At 36.1% G+C, this 17,426-nt stretch overlaps 1 protein-coding gene and 1 long non-coding RNA gene across 2 annotated transcripts in view; one reads left to right on the top strand and one right to left on the bottom strand.

The window, feature by feature from the left end:
- LOC135321161 (uncharacterized) overlaps positions 1-17,426 on the top strand; it is a 344,866-nt gene that overhangs the window by 34,955 nt on the left and 292,485 nt on the right. The window lies entirely within an intron of this gene.
- Positions 50-12,674, bottom strand: AMTN (amelotin). Its single transcript, XM_010982357.3, has 7 exons — positions 12,532-12,674; positions 9,502-9,588; positions 8,488-8,553; positions 7,478-7,561; positions 3,814-3,849; positions 2,540-2,566; positions 50-391 (listed from the first exon to the last, which is right to left on the bottom strand). The coding sequence occupies exons 1-7, from the start codon at positions 12,583-12,585 to the stop codon at positions 50-52; spliced, it is 696 nt and encodes a 231-aa protein (XP_010980659.3). The 5' UTR covers positions 12,586-12,674.

Genomic DNA, 17,426 nt, shown 5'->3' with positions numbered 1-17,426 from the left:
AAATGTGATGAGTAAAAGGGCTCCCTGGTATTACTGGGATCTGCATTTGTCAAGGCAAGAACTCTCCTTCCACTTTGCAGATGACTTTCATGGCCCAGGGGCACATGAGCGGCTTGGAGAATTTACCATTTGGCGATGGTGTGGTGGTTTCCTCCATAGTGTGTGTGCCCCTTTGGATGCCTGCAGGGGTGGTCACTACAAAGTCATCATCTGTGCCACTGGGAGTTGGGAGGGGGCCCCGTGGCGTTCCCTGGTTGGCAGAATTTACTCCTGCTTGTGCTGCAGGAAGGATTCCGTTCTGGACATCTGGATTAGCCTGACTGGTGGGCTGGATGGCTCCAGGGAACAAGGGATGGAAGATAAGGCCTGTGAAGATTTGTGGGGCTGCTGGCTGGAATGAGGGAAGGAAAAAGAAAACAAAGTCAAAAGAACACATTTTAAGGTTGGTCAACCACCTTTTTCTTCTTGGTGGGTAGCAAGTTTGGGTAGGATTTGCAGATGGAGAGGGTAGAGCCAGTAAAGATTGAGCCTTCCTCGGAGGAAATGCCGCCCCGACCTGAGCCAAGCCTGATGCTGGTTTCATTACTAGGATTCCTTGATGTGCTCCATTTCCCTCAGGAAGGGAGAGCCAGAATCAAGTCAGGCCCAGGAAAAGGAATAATGCATAATTTGTTCATATCAGGTACAGCTGGAGGTAGAGCTAAGGCAGAGAATCCATACAATTACAGTGGGTTGCATCTGTGTTATTGACCCAAATCATAGTCTTTCACCCATATATATTTTAAAGTAATTTAAGAGATAAAATTAATGGAAAAATTAATTCAACCAATCCTTCTCTCATGGATTGTATCCCTTCAGATTTCTTTTAAGGTATTTTTCAAAGGCATTGGAATATTTAGTCAGAAATCTTTCTTTTGGTAATTCGGCCACTGGTGTATTCCTTGAGGTTATTCAGTGGATCTCCTCTCTATTGGACTGTCAATGATTTGCACACTGGTAATGAATGCTGTTGCTGCCTACAATTGTTCTTTTTTCCCCCTGGGAAAAAATTACTGTGAAATTTCTTCCAAAGAAGAAATAATTTGAAGTCAGCTGGTTTTAGAGAGAGTTCGATGGCATTCTCAAAGAACAAAAAGGGTTGAAGTCTCATAATTAAGATACAGGTCCATTTCCTTGAGTGCGGTTCTCAATTGTTAATTTGCATAAGAGCCACTTAAGAGGTAGAAATATGCACTTTCAACCAGCACTCCAAGTTGTCCTGGTTTGATGGTCCAGGACTGAAGTTTGGAAAACACTGTCTTAGATTTATGTTGTACTGAAACCAGAATTAGACTTATGCCGGATAAGAGACAGGAGTAGAGTACAGAAGTTTTCAGGTTAGGGGTTGTGACATCCATGCATTTGAAATAAAGAAAGTGGGTGGTACCATCATTTAAAAATAAGACAACAATAATAGATTATAAATTACCAAGTGCATTCTATATGTTAAGGGTAAATATTGTTTCATAAAATGCATATGTGTTGGCTGCATGAAAAATATAGCTGTTACTATGGATTTCACTAAAAAAAAAAAAAAGAAAACCACTGGTACAGTGGATAGAAGAATGATTTTCAATCTGGATCTATTCTTTTTTGACCTTGGGACCTAAGTTGAGTAAGCTTTCAGAGCCACAGTTTCTATTTCTGTAAAGTTGGACTAAAAATCTCTGTTTTGTAATTTGTTGAGGATTAGAGGCAATATGTGTAAAAAGGTCTACTAAAATCCCTGTTTTACAGAATTGGGTCATTAACTGGTAGATATGGGTGCTCATGTATAAATGTTGGCAAAATTGTTACTTTATTTTATTTATGGACAGTCTAGCAAGTCTCTACCTTTTCCATAATAGAAATATTTAAAGAACTGTCTTCCCAGATATTGCCTCAACTCTTTAGTTCAGTATCATGTTTAGATACCACATTAATTCAAGTCATTTTTTTCTAAAAATGACTTACGGGGAAATGTATAGAAGTGTTTAGTAATGGTAATATGAATTTTACCTAGGTTCAGCCCTCTAATTATTCATATGTATAGTGAAGAGTTCATTCATCACCATAAGAGGATAATTTCCTACAAGAATTAAAAATTTGTCAAGAAAATAAATCTTTCCTGCAATAAATACCAATATATGTATTGTTCTACATCTGCATGCATTTCAATAACTAACAGTCCTATATTTTAATCAATCTAAAGTGTAAAAATATGCATTGGCTTTCGGGATAGAACTGAATCTAACATCAAATATAGAGAACAAAAGCTAAGTCAAGTTAATGGGAAAGTAGATGGAGAAGGATGATGAAATCCCCAGCTGGACAGAGGATTTATCTAATGCAAAAACCTATAAAAATGTTCAGTTCATTGTAGTATGCACCAGGTTTAGGTTTTGTGGTCAAAAGAGACTATATGAAAGCATTATATTAAAAAAAAAAAAAAAGAAAACAGCATTGTGGTAGCAGTGAAAAGAATTTGAAATGCTAGTAATTAAAAAATTTTTTTTTTTACCAATTCTTCTGAGCTTAGGATAGTACCCTAAAAGGAAAATAATAACACAGATTATTAGGCAACTTTTAATATATTTGAGGCAACATATATAAAACATAACTTTAAAACTTAAAATAATTTTAAAGATTATAAAAAAGATGTATACATTTTTAATTTTCAATAATAGTTTAAACTGCCTTTGTGACTTGTATCACAAAACTCAAGTCAGCACATGATATTGCACTGCTAACATTTATTATCTGAGTGATGGGAAGTCTTCTGCATTTAAAAAATTATATTTATTTCTATTATTAAGTAATAGATGCATATTAGAGGAAACTTGGACTTTGCAGAAAGCAATAAAGAAAAAAATATAATCCCATTATGCAGAATTTGATATATTTTCTCCAGATGCTTTTCAAACATTTCTTTTTAACATACTAGAAGTCATGTCGTTTATACAATTTGTCTTACTTTTTCTTTTAATACAACATGATAATCGTTTAGCCATATTACCAACAAATTTTAATGAATATACTTCTGAATGGTCAGAAGTATATTTATTTGCTTTTATGTTGTACAGTTTACTTAATAATTTTCCTTTTGTTTAAATTTAATTTGCGCCTAATCTTCTCTACTATAAAAATTATTTTGATCAATATATTTGCACATAAACTTTAATAAAGTTAAATAAAATTTAATGTGAATTTTATATTTGATTCCGCTTTTAGAAGTAAAAGCTGCCATCTGATGCTCATATTTGATCTTGGCTCTTGGTGATTTTATCATTGATCTCAAGAGTTACCTTTCATAAAGGAAAATAGGGAGAGATGAAAATGTTTTATTATTTTCAGGGAAAAGGTATATAGTTAATAAGTAAACTTGAGATTAAAAATTCCCCAAATTATTAATTATTAGGTAAGTCCATTAATTTGTTTTAACACTGTGGTTTAAATGATTGTTTGCTTCATCTGTGACATTTACTACTAACTGTGTGATTGTAACTGAGTAACTATAAGATTGCCGGTACTCATCTTCAAATTGGAAATAAATATATTGTCTATAAAAGTTTGCTTTGAAGATTAGGTGAGGTAGTACATAATAAATAAAAAGGTGCTTAGCTCAGTACCTGGCACATAGTAAGTGCTCAGTAAGTGTTAGTTCTTGTTATTATCAGTGTCTATAAGGTGCAAAGTAGATAGGAAACTTGGTGACTATCTGGTGAATTGAGACAGGATTAAATATTTCATGCTAAGATGATTTAAAATAAAAATCTTATTACAAAATAATCTTACCTGGACTCCAAGGTGTGCTACTATAACTGGTAATATCTGAAAAAAAAAGTGAAAAATTTAGTAAAAGAGATATTAAAAGGTAAGTTCTGACAGATGATATAAATATTGAGACTTTCTTAAAAGTATACAATATGTGTTGAACAACTATTTGTATGAATGTGTCATCTATAATGATAGATGTAGACTCATAGAGCCAGATTGGAATTGGCACTCATTCGTTTGAAAAAGAAAATTAGACTCAGAGAGATTTAGAAACCAGTCCAAGGCAGCACATTTAAAAGGTAGAAGTTAGTAAATTGGATGAACAAAAAATAATTTTGATCTCAGGCTATCTCCAAACTTAAAATTATTCCAAGTAGTCATGATGATAAAATGCATATTTCTTTTCTATGGCATCTCAGAAGACACATGAAAACATGGAATGGATATTTTAAAATACAAAGATTTCTTGAAGCATATGTATTTAGTCTCATAATGATTACCTGGATATTTTGCTATTAAAATCGAGCACTGCTCAGAAAGTGTGGACCCCAATCCTAGTAGAGCTCTTAGAGCTAAGTGAGAAATACTGGTCACTGACAACTTTGTAAATGCTATGAATTTATAGTTGAAAAGACTTGGGTGAGATGCTGGTGTGCTCTAGCAATCTAAGAACTAAAGTTACGGTTTGTCAAATAAAAACTAGGGTTCCAAGGTTTATTTTTATTTCTATAGAAATTCACATAATGTCACAGAAGTTACCAAAATGGAAAATAAATTTATGGTTACTAGGGGGAAGGATGTGGGAAGGGATAAATTGGGAGTTCGAGATTTGCAGATACTGACTGGTATAAATAAAATAGACAAACAAGTTTATACTGTATAGCACAGGGAACTATATTTGATACCTTGTAGTAGCTTACAGTAAAAAAGAATATATATGTATATATGTATATTCATGTATGACTGTACACTAGATATTGACACAACATTGTAAACTGACTATACTTCAATTAAAGAAAAAGTAAAAAAAAAAACCCCAAAACTAAACCAAAATGGGACTTTTAATACTAAAGTCTTACAAGAAGACTCAACTTTATTATTTCTCAAGGCAATTTGTACAATAATACTCATAATGCCAAAAGGTAAAAAGTACACACATTGAAGAAAAAGCTTTCTTCTCAGCCAGATGCTTCGCTAATGACAAAAAGCAACGTATCTTCAAGATGGCAATGGAAAAGTAGATTGAAGAGAAGGGACACAGGATTTGGGAGAAAACAAAATTGAAATTTCTTCTTTTAAAGCAAATTGGAAGGAACAAAAAGATACAAAGAGAAAACCACAGATGTCTAAATAAAAACTGTAATGAAAATAATTTAATAATGTAACACCAATGCAGCGCTAAGAAGAAAAATTATTAGTTTTTGGTAGAGAAATTGCTTGAAATAATAATAGCTAACACTTACTGAGTGATTTCCACGTGACAGGCACTGTTCTAAGATTTTATATAAATTTGCTCATTTAATCCTTCTAATAGCTATAGCGGTAGATTTTAATTAATTCCTACTTTACATTATGAGGAGAGTGAGCCACAGAAGTTTAAGTAACTTGGCCACCCTGGAGAGCTGGGATTTGACTAGAAGTTTTGTGGTTCTAGAGTTCACTCTTAATCATATTGGCCTTGCTTAGGTAAATGAGAGATGTGGACAGGTGCCCAAGTTTCTGGCAGAGGACGTAAACTACTCTGCATAGGGAGAGGCAGAGTCGGAGGGTCTGAGGCCGCACAGCATAAGGCAGGCATGGGGACCCTTGGTTGTGGCAAAGCCTAGAGACATTGAAGAATCCCACCAAGAAAGGGGATTGATTTATATTACTGCATGTTGGGGAGCATGCCATGTCAACCCATCTCTACTGAATCTTCAGTAACATCTATAGTGCCCACTAATGCCTTTGACTCCAGCGATATATTCTTTGGTGAAAATGAAGATGTACTAAGTCTGACTTTGAGGTTAGAGCAGGGCAACAACTGAAACTGAAGGTGGGTAGTTGGCAGATGGATTATACCAGGGTCACATATTAAAGAGATTCTCATTTTATTTGCTTCTCTCTCTATTCTTTTCAGAGAATCACTTTTATTATTAAGATGTAAATAAACAGAAATACTTTGAGTGAAAGCTTTAATATGTCTGTAAAAAAAAAAGTACTGACTGATAGACAAGTATACACCTCAATATTAAAAATATGTAAAAATAAGTTATAGAGTTTTACAAATACGAGAAAATGAAGCAGTATAGTATTTCTTGTGTTGTTATTTTGGACAAAGGTACAGAAAAAGTAGTTGCATGTGATGTAAAATTTAAACTGAGAAGCTTAAAATATTTTGGCAATTAAACTCAGTTTTGATTATAGTTACTAATCAAACTTGCTATTATTAAAACCTGGAGGTGTCCATAGTGATAGGAAGATGGTTAGGGTATATTCATGCTTGATAATTTGGGAAATGTGTATTGAAAGTCATACATTTTTGTATGTCTTTGGATCCATAAATTCTATTCCTAAGAATTGGTCTTAAGGAAATAATCACCAATATGGTCAAAGACTTAGTCAAAGGATGTTCACTGTAGTATTGTTTATAGAAACAAAAATTTTGAAAAAAACCCCCAATTTTTTACATTATGATAGAATATAAGCAGTCATTAAAAACAATGTTGTAAGTATTCACAATATTATAAGTGAATATTCAAAATATAGGAAAGGATATTCAAAATGTGTTATGTGAAAAATGAGATTATAGAACATTAGATATAGTAAAAACATTTTTTTTAACAAACTGTACTCACATTCATAGAACAAAGACTGGAAGTACATGCCTTAGAATGCTGACTGTTTTATTCTGGCTGATAGGTTTATGGGTGAATTGTCTTTTTTCTTATCTGTATTTTCTCTCTGATTAACATATACTATGTATGTAATAATCAAGAAAGCCTCTACGAAAAATTAGACCATTATGTGGGAATGATAAGGGCTGAGGTAATGTGTTAGGAAGAACAAGTTAGCTATAACCCATTTGGCCATAAAGGGACCGTTGTATTTTCGCTTGAAATACTTCTGAAAGCGGTGATGTGCTTAGCATGTCATTTATATCTGTGTGAGAGGGGTTTCAGGGTTTCTCCTGAAAGCAAATCGTGGTGGGAGGAGAGAAGAAACTAGAGAATTCTTGAGGACTTGAGAGGAGGCATGAAAAAAGGGACCCAAAAGAAGGAGATTAGGTTTGCTGAAAACGAACTTTATCTGTCTCTTATTTTCCCTTTGGAATGATTTTGGTCCCTCAGAAAAGTCTTCAGAAGCAAACAGAGCAAGCCAGAGAAGAATCCTGATCCCTCTCAATCCCCCTGCAACCTTTACTTCTCAGTCTCCCCCAGCTCTGCACATTTCCTGTTACCTATTACAGATGTGTTCTAGAGGCGTCATGGGGCAGCATGCTCAGCCTTCTGGGTGTGTTTTCATAAGGTTTCAGCAAGAACCACACTACCCCAAACTGCTGTGTGTTTAGTGGGGCTTCTCTCTGCAAATTACCTCGGTAAAACTTTCAAGAACCTTGAAAAAATTCTTTTCTTCTCTTTTGGTTTCCGCCCGATTGAAAATGCTCCCCAGTGTTAAGCTGAAGCCTGGCCGCTGAACTTACCTGTGGTTGTAGTTGCTGTTTCATGTTCAGTCCCCCCAGGGTCAGTGGGAGGGTCTGGGAACCAGGTGCCACCCCAGGATTTAGCTGTAGGGCAGTGAAGAAGATTTTCATTGTGTTGTTTCAGTTTGCACATTCAGGAAACTAAGCTGTATTTAAATGTAAAATATATTTAAAGGGAGGATTTGCTATGCAAATCTATACTATTGTATTTGGAATTAGATTTAGAAATGAAAGTCAAAGACTTGTTGAGTGTATTAGTACAATTATGAAGCCCAGGACTAAGTTTTCTCATATTAAGTTTTTTTTTTTTGGCATTTAACCCATTCTCCTATGTATTACTTAGGTGATTTTATCCTTGCTTTCTCCTTTTTGGCTATAACAGAAATGAAATTTCTGTTCCTGGAATTTTTCTGATAGCTTTCTTATGAAGAAATGGGTTCCTTCATAGGTATCTCTATGAAAATTGTGATGATCAGAGTAAGATATCTAGTCTGGATATCATCTAATACTGTATTTAAATCTGACCCCTGGAAAAAAACCCACTTTAAGCAGAAAAGAAACTTACTAATTATTTTATCACCCAAACAGATTAAACTATAGGATATTCTATGAAAAGTATGTGCATATTTCTACCCTTTCTTGTTTGCTCCTGTCGCTGGGGTGATGATAGAGGTCATAGTCCTTGTGTGGGTGTGTGGATGTTGTAGGGGCAGAGAGGAAGATGTCACAGGAATGGGGAAGGGAGCTCGGAGAAGAGGTGAGAAGAACTAAAGAAGTAAAGACCTGAGAATTAGATTAATTCCTTTAGAGCTTCTCGTGCTAAGAAAACTTTTTTATGATGTATCAAATAGCATCCAAGTCTCTTTTGACTTTTCTCTGTCATCTTTCAGCTTATCTGCAATGAATATGTGTATATGTGTACATCTGTGGATACACAGACACATACATTCAACATTGGATATTATATTTATTTAACTATGGATATTAAAATGATGTAAAAGAGTACTTACCAGTTGCAGATCTGACCCCAGTGTGAGCATCTGTGTCAATGGTATTAGACTTAAAGAAGGGAAGACCTGCAGGGCATTGAAATTGTTGTATGAGACAGAAGGTTGATTTTACTGTGCTGTTAGTGGTGGAGATCCTCAAGTAACCTGTACCCTTAATATGAGGGTAAGTGAAGATGAAGCTTCAGGGACTTTCACTAGCATTGCTCCCTTCCGTGGCCCTCAGAGAAAACCTCACAATGCCCTAGTTGAAGGTATTTATCAGCTTAAAAATGTGTAATTTACTCTTATTTTTTGCCTCGTTATTAATTATTCACTTTAGCAATAAATTTTACATATCTAATTTTGTATTCTTTTTCAGAGAAGGTCCCCAGATTGTATAAGCCTGAGTTTCTTAAGGAGGGGGGTCAGCTCCTGACTTGAGTGTTGCATAATGTCCAGAGACCAAAAAGAGAACTTTAAACTTTGGTGTTACTGCACTAGTTCACGAAGTCTAGTTGTAGGTAAGGAGGGGTCCTTTTGAGCAAAGGAAGGGTTGGAGTGGGAAGATGAGGGGTAGCCAAGAGATAATGCACTTTTCAAAAGTATTTAGATACGCTTCAGAGACAGATTTTACAGTAACTCATAAGCTCATCAGCAACAATGGAATTTAAGAAAACCATGAGGAAATGGGCAATCATTTTTATAGACTGCCTCTTAATCCCTGCTAGTTCTGGCAAATACCATATATGATTATGTCACAAGGGAACAGATGAGCAAAGTTTCTCAATAGGTGTAGCTATTGCTTTTCAGAGTTTACTAGATTTCATTGCTAAACCAAATTACTATTTATACAAAAGGAAAAAGAATGAGGATTTCTTTTCCTGCTCAAAGTTTTCATAACAGTGTATTTCTTGTTTTTCCCCCCACAAGTAAAACTTTTCTTTCTGTTGCTCAGTCATGAGATTTTGGGTGAATCTTAATTTTAAATCCACTAGCCTTAACATCTGCAGATGTTCCCTATTGTAGAACTCTTACCGGATTTGGCTGCTGTTGGTTTAGTGGTGTTGCCTGATCTGGAACCAGCTTTGCTGGAGGAAGTCCCAGAGTGGGGTTGAGCTGCATCTGTGATAACAGATATTTGAAGAGGCAGGAATGTGTTTGAGATTTTGTATCCATTTATTTCTGGGAGTTAACAAGTTGACCCAAATGCAGAAATGTCTGTCTTTAGCCTCTGTGTGTTTTGGAGCAGTCTTAACTCCCTAGAACATTTTGGGCATGACAGGAGATGGAATTGCTTAGTGGAAAAGTGCCAGACCACGAGAGGGTGCTATGAGAAGGGACAGAGGGTGAGGTAGGGCACATGGATTTCTGGTGGTAGTTCCTAGGCTCCCACTTCTTTTCTGAAATTCCCTTCTTCCTTTTCCGGGACATGAAATACATAATTCACACCTTGGCTCTGTACACATTTGCTTTTTCCCAATGCTTGAAGATAAGCTGCCATGATTTCTACTGTATTTTCATTAAGCTTCCTGCATTTGCCTCATGCCCGACAAGTTAGTTCCTGTAATGGAAATTCAGTCCTCTTCCTAGTCAGGGTAGATTCATAGTGTATTAAGAATAACTGAATTTTAGGGGTAAAAATCTCCTTGAATTCATATGCTCTAGTTGTATGGTTTTGTTTTGTAAGTGAGGAACCTGAGACCCAGACAAGCAACGTGATCTGTCCAAGGTGGTATGTTGAGTGGCAGAGTTTGTACTAGGATCCCTACAAGTGCTCTTAGTCTTTGAAGAAATGAATTCTTCTCTTTGCTTCTCTTAGCACTCCATCTGCATTCAGGTGGACGCTCCCTGGCTGGGTTGACCCAGTGGCCATTGCTTCTAGCTGTAGCAACAAGGGCAGTGTTGTGTGCACCCCTACCCCCCGCTCCCCCAGTGCTGCATCGATCCTTGGATCACTTGGATATATCTTGGAGCTGCCACTAACTCATCGTTTCACTTTGGTCTTTTCCCTCAGTTGTAAGAGGTAGGATTGACTCTATCTGTCCTTAGAGGTCCCTTTAAGCTTTAAGGTTATGTAAATATAAATTCTGCAAATGTCTTTTCATCCCCTGCAATGCATTGTCAGCATGGCAGTCAGAAGGATCCTTTGAAAACAACAGTTCAGTCATTTCATTTCTCTACTCAATCCCTGCCTTGACTTCCATTTTCACTCAGAGTGAAAACCAGAGACCCTATGATGGCCTAAAAAGGCTCTCAGGTCCTGGGCCCCCAGAGCCTCTCTGACCTCCCATCCCACCTCATTTCCTCTCATTCACTCTACTACTGCCATTCAGGCAACTTGCAGTCTCTGGAACAGGTAAGGCCTACTCCTGCCTCAGATCCTCACCTCCACCTGTTACCTTTGTCTGGAATACATCTTTCCCTAGACATTGGCTCAGTCCTTCACCTGCTTCAAGTCATTGGTTGAGTTCATCTTCTTTTTGAGGTCTATTCTGACTACCCCTCCAAATATGCAAACTGTACCATCTCCAGTGTGCACCCTATTTCCAAACTTTTGATCTACTGGAAACAATCATTAGGCTACTTTAAGTGTTCACATTTGCAAGTCAGTACATTTTTTAATGCCTTTGTGATAATTCAATACATTCATTTACAAATAATTAAGAAAAACCCTTGTCCATGTGTCTTGAGTTTTCATTTGATGAATATTACTAGTATATCTAATAGACATTTAAAATTGCTTCTCACATTCCCGGTACCACTGTCTCTAGCTGCTCTCACGTTCCTGGCTATTAACAGTCTGCGTTAACCTGCACATTACTCCTCAGTCCACCTTGAATGATAGCTGTGCTCCTGGAAAGCTTCATTTTTCCTGAGTTTTTACAAATTGTGTGGTAATTTAAATTGACCAGAGGCACCTTATTTAGAAGACCCTTTTGGTAAATTTTTTGGTGAAGTGCAAAACCCATGTTTTACAAAAAAATTAACTTCCTAATATACCTTGTTTAGAAACTAAGTTTTTGCAGGCAATTTCTTTAAAGAAGGATAATTGTATATTTGGAATGAAGTAAGAAGGAGGTTGGATAGTCGTGTCTTGTTCCATTCCCTCCCTACAAGATCACCCTGTTCACTTCCTTCATAGAACTAATCACAGTTATAATGTATAATTTAACATTAAAAATATTTATTAGTATCTACAGTCCTTGTAAACACCATGAAGGATCATGTCTTTGTTTTTTCTCACCACTGTATCAGCAACTGGCACAGTATCTTGTATATAGAGTTTTCAATGAATATTTGCTGATTATATGAATGAGTATGGAAGTGTCAGGTGAGCTTGAGGCTGAAGAATGGTTTCTTTTTGGTCTGCTACTTTTTGGTAAATATCTTCTAACTTTTTTCTCATTGTCCACACTCAAGCATCTCAAGCAAACAGAATGCACTTAAAGGTCCAAATCACGTATTTCTATGTCTATAAAATATTGGAGAACATTTGGAGTATTTGTTCTAATTCTAGTGTCCTTTCTTTGATATAACATATGTTGTATGTGATCATATTTTGTGATGAAATGTTCGAAGTCAAAAATATTGACCACTTTAACATTCTTTTGCTATTGCATGATTCAGTAGGCTTTTTTAGAGTTTATACAACCTAGATGTTTTGTGCTTCCAATTAGACAAATCAGAAAATATAGTTTACCTCTTTAGTCATGAGAAAATAATTAGTTGGCAAGAAAATCTCAAATTCTTTTTGGAAAGTGGAATAATTATCCACTTTGAGTACACATAATCTAAAGCATCCCCTTTCTCCTAATTTCTACCCTACTGCTCTGCCAAAATGAAACTCTACCACGATAGAGGGGATGCATTTTAAAAGTATAAGTACATTGAAATGTGCACTAATACTTTGTTAGTTTATCATCTTTCAACTTGGAAAAAAACAGGAAACTTAGGGAATGGGTCACAGACAGGGCAGTTTTGGCAGCAGGCAAGAAGAGAGAGAAGTTTACAATTAGAGATGCAGCTAAGGCTGGTTGGTCCATAATATAAACATATTGCACTTACTGGTAATGACAGAGTTGATCCTAGGAGACAAAACAGTAGAATCGTAGTCTTCATGTTCAAATTGCTACCTGAAACAAAAAGACTGTTATTCTTTTGCTCTGTTTTTTCCTTTTGAAGACAAAGTAGAACTTGAAAAAACAGAATATTGTTTGAAACATGGTCAGTTAATTACCTTTCTCTTCACTAGGCAAAATATACCGGTTAAACAATATTCAAAGTCCAGTTGATTTCTGTAGTTTCTGTGGTGAAAAACTTTACTCTTTGATGAACTGTGAGTTTGTAAGAGGAATTTAAACTTGACTCCAGGAGGCTGGCAACTGAGAGACCAATCAGGACTTCGGTGTCTGAAATCATTTGGTTTCTTTCATTTCCCAACACTTCATTAGGTGAGTTATTAGCTACAGACATTGTATTACCCAATGTCTATCATTTGAATAGAGGGTATTTCAAGAAGACATGTCTTGTGTAATTTTAAAAAAGTGCAGACAATAAAAAATTATAACCCTTCTTCACCTCCATCTACTTTCCCAATGATTTCCCAGATGTACCTGTTTTATCATGTATGTATGAACATATAAATCAAACAACAGAAGTATGTTAAAAATAAGGCCTATTGTGTATATTGCTCTGCAGTTTACTTTGCTTACTTAACAAATAATGGGCATCCTTATGTATCAGTAAATATAGATTTATCTCATTTATTTAATGGCTACATTGTATTACATTGCATTTGCTTTTGATGGATATTTAATCCATTTCCATTTTATTTTGTAATTATAAGTAGTGCAATGAATAGCCTTATACAATTTTGTTACACATGTGAGAGCATTTCTTTAGGTATTATTCCTAGAAGTACTATACTAAAGGATATGTCTGTTTTAAATTTCACTAAGTATGGCCAAATTGCCTTCCAGAAATGTTGAATGGTGCATTTTATTTTAAATGAGGAAAACACTACTGTAATCTAAGCAAAATGCAAGGGTCCGTTGAGGTTTCTTTCACGAAAAGAACAATGAAATACTTACCATAGGTTTTCAGGGCCCCAGGCTTCCCCTGGAGTTTTTGAGAGATGTCATTTCTTTAATGACATGTATACGGAGGGAGGTGGGGTCTGTTCAACAAATTCTCAGTCCAAATCGAAGATAAATCTGTGTCAGGCCAGGATTTCACATAGAAGGCCCTCTTAGATTTGGCTAGTTTTGGAGTACAGAATGTCTGTCTGAGACAATGAATTGTTCCCAAAAGCTTTTCTGTAATTATTCAATTCATTACACAATCAACTTTTGTTACTGTCTGATAAGAACGGGGGAAACACAAAGGTTAACCAGGATACACTTAGTAAGTGCTAGGAGTATACACAGGTATGAAGGAGAACATGATTAATTTTGTTGGGGGCAGAAGGGCAGAGAGGGTTTAATAGAGGAGGTGATCTTGGAGATGGGTTTTGAAGAATAAAAAGCATTCATTAAGAATGCAAGGAGAGCCTCCACGCAGACAGTGTTTATACGTGAAGGAGTGATGTTATTGTTCCCTCACACTGGAACAAAATGAGGTGAGGACAGCAGTGAATGAGAAGGCTGGAGAGATACCTGATTTTAGTCACCAGTAGTATTTTTGTTTGTTGGTTTGTTTCTGTTACTTATTTTGGCTTGCAATCAGATATTATCTCACACAGCTTCTTCATTATTTCCTGATTATATGTTTCTCTTGAACTAGATGGCGAGTTCCTGGGGCCTTGTCTTATATTTCTTTAGGGTCGTCTATGTTAATAACTTTGCAGAGCACCAGATGGTCACTGCATGTTGATGAATAAATGGTAGAGGTATTATATACTACAGGGAGTTGGAGCAAGGTCAAGTTGAGGGAAGACTTCAGAGAAGAGATGGGGCTTTAAAGTGGATTTGGAGAATTATGTGATTGATGGGACAGACAATGGCATGGTAAAGGGAGTGATACTAAGAGGCACAATGAAACATAAGGGCTGAAGAATGTGGAAGGGAAGTGACTTTATTTTCTCACAGACGTTCATAGTTGCATTCATTCATTCTTTTATTCAGTCAGTTCATTTTTCCAACCCATCATTCAGCGTATGTTCACTCTGTCTTCTGCTAACATTATTTCAGTCCTTGGGAATAAAACAGTGAATGGAAGGGGCACAAATCTCTGCCCTTAAGGAGCTTACATTTTGTGGGGGAACATTAAATAGTCAAGACTCATTATGTGGGAGAGAGCCCATGACACCACGGAGTCCACTTTCCCCTGGACATTCTTTTCAATGAATGTGTAGGGGAAGGGGCTTCCTTAAAATTGTTTTTTCTTTTTGGAGGAGGCAGAGTTGAATTTTATGCCACTGATAATCCTGGGCTTAGGTGAGGAGACTTGGTTTCTATTGCCAGTCTAGAGTATGGTGCTAATGAATAGCTTATTCTAATTGAATCACAGTGTGACTGTCTGGACATCAGGTGATTCAGGGAACTGAGAGCATCGAATGCCTGTTGCAGACATGTCTCCAACCCCAAGCTGGAATGGAACACGCCCTAGCTTGGAAACTGAGCAGTCAGTAGAATTTGGCCAAAATAAACAAGGGAAATTAAGAAGGCTGAGTAATTTCTTAGACAAGAAATTTTAAGTTTGAAAGCAGATAACTTACAATAATATAATTATAGAGTTGGATGTCAAGAAATATGTACTATAAAAGGGGAAAATTCCTAAATATTCTTAAAACTGAGAGACATCAGCAAAAATAGTGAGGTAATTCATTTTTTCTGAAATGACTCAGGATATCAGGATTCTTTAAAGTACTTTATGAACTGCAGTTTACATCTCTTGGCTCTGTAGATCTAGGCATTTCTTTATATTTATTATTGGCTTTATTTTTAAATTAATTTTGTTTATGAACCCTTTTGAGAATTTGATTGAATCTATAACTATCTCCTGAGAAAAAATGCACATATGACCATGAACAAAATATGTATCATGGATCTCCTGAGAGCCCAACTGTGAATACCCAGGTTAAAAGTCTCTGGTTTGGAGTAGTCTTGGTAGAAACCTCTAGTTATTTGTGTTATCCCTGAACTTTCTAGGACTTCTCAAGCCAAGTAATATACCCTCTTCCCAATTCCATCATACCCAATGGATGTGGGGAGATTGGAATTACTCAGACCCAAGGCACTCTTTGTGAATTCCAGTCTAAGAGGACCTTTTTGGTAATCAAAGGATAAGGTAGAGTGGAGACCTTTCTGTCCTACCACTTGATAATTTAATCACAGCCTTAAAAGGATTCGAGACACACAATTGCTATCAATTGTTGTGATAGCTTGATTAAGTTAAGTACGTTAATAATTTGAAACTGCAATCAGCATTCCACGATGCATAGTAATTCCAACGACATCTATTAAATTTAAACCTAAATTATGCTTGGCCAGGTATTGTACTAGCTGCTAGGTTACAAAAGTGAATAAGACAGAATCCCTGCTTGTGTTCTTGTGAGAAATACAGCCAGTGTCCAATCACTGTATAATGTGTAGGTGAAATGGAAGTATGTGCTAGAGGTCAGAAAAGAGCCTTCATGTATTTTCAGCTTGTTTCTTTGCATTTGTTGCATTTATTCATGGTATTCCCTCTGCCTAGATTCCCCCCTTTCATTTTTGGTCATCCTACAGTAGCCCAGAAGCTCTACCCATCCTTAAAGATTTTTTTTTATGCTACAACCTTCATTAAGTCTTTCTTCCCCTAATTTGAAGTCAGCCTTCCTTTTCCTTCTCAGAAACCATATTTGAATTCATGAATTTCTTATTTACTTTATTCTACTTTGGCCGATGCTATTATTTGTGTTTCTATTTTGAGATATTAGGCTTCAAGGTAAATCTTGTGTCTTGCTCATTTTATATTCTCTGTAGAACCCAGCAAAGTATCTTGCATGTGGTAGAGCAATAGATACAAGTTGAATTGAGTTATCACTTCCTTGACTTTGTAAATTTACAGAATTCTTTAAAATTATTGACCAGTGTGTGTGTACTGGCCCAAGGAAATTAGGGCATATGCTTCAAAACCTGCAATAGAACCACTTTTCTATGGAGTGGTTTGATGAATGCCAGAAGCAGAGGCACTGAACTAAGAACTGAAATTCTACTAAATAGAAAGAAACCATATATGTTTATTATTAATCTCGAAGTTTTTTTTTCAGATTGGGAAAATATGTTCAGACTTTTTGGTAGAGTAGCTTGGCCGTTGGTCATAGGTGATAAAGTTCAGTGTGTAATGTCATTAGAAATATTGGATGTATTTTCAAATTCCCTCATTCAACAGAGTTGAGCTCAATTCAACGTGTACTCAGTTTAAATAGAAAAATTTCTACATAATTTCAACTCAGCATTAAAAGTACATGCATATGGATTAAAAAAATAGGCTTTGTTGCGGATGACTTTTCAAAAGAGAAAGAATGTCCTGCAAATAGTCATAAATGAGGATGCTGAGGGGAAGGATAAGAGATGTGGTACTAGAGTAAAAGGGATTAATTCATGATTTCAGTGCTTGGATTGGTGGTGTGATGGTTTAGATAAGGTTCTGGAATAGTGTTGGGAGTTTATGTAGTTTCAGAGTTGATACAATACTGCCAGGTGGGTAGTTACTTTGAGTTTTGTAGGAGTAATCGGTAAAATATGTATTTTCAAAGTCAAATGGAAGGTCAGTATATGATTCTGTGTTGCCGCAGAAGATTCTGTGTTTCAGAAGTTAGATGCAAAGTCAGTTTGAGATTAGTTACCATCATAGGGAGTTACTTTTGTTTCAGAGTAGTTCTAGGTGCCAGCTTCTAGGCTATTGTAGGATGGAGTGGTTGTTTTATGGTACAGCAGATGTTAGTGTGGTGATTATAGTTAGACCTGAGTTGTAGA

This window comes from Camelus dromedarius, chromosome 1 (assembly GCF_036321535.1).
Source record: "Camelus dromedarius isolate mCamDro1 chromosome 1, mCamDro1.pat, whole genome shotgun sequence".
NCBI lineage: Eukaryota > Metazoa > Chordata > Mammalia > Artiodactyla > Camelidae > Camelus > Camelus dromedarius.
Note: the sequence above shows the minus strand (reverse complement) of the source record. Positions and strands in the feature narration are given on the sequence as shown.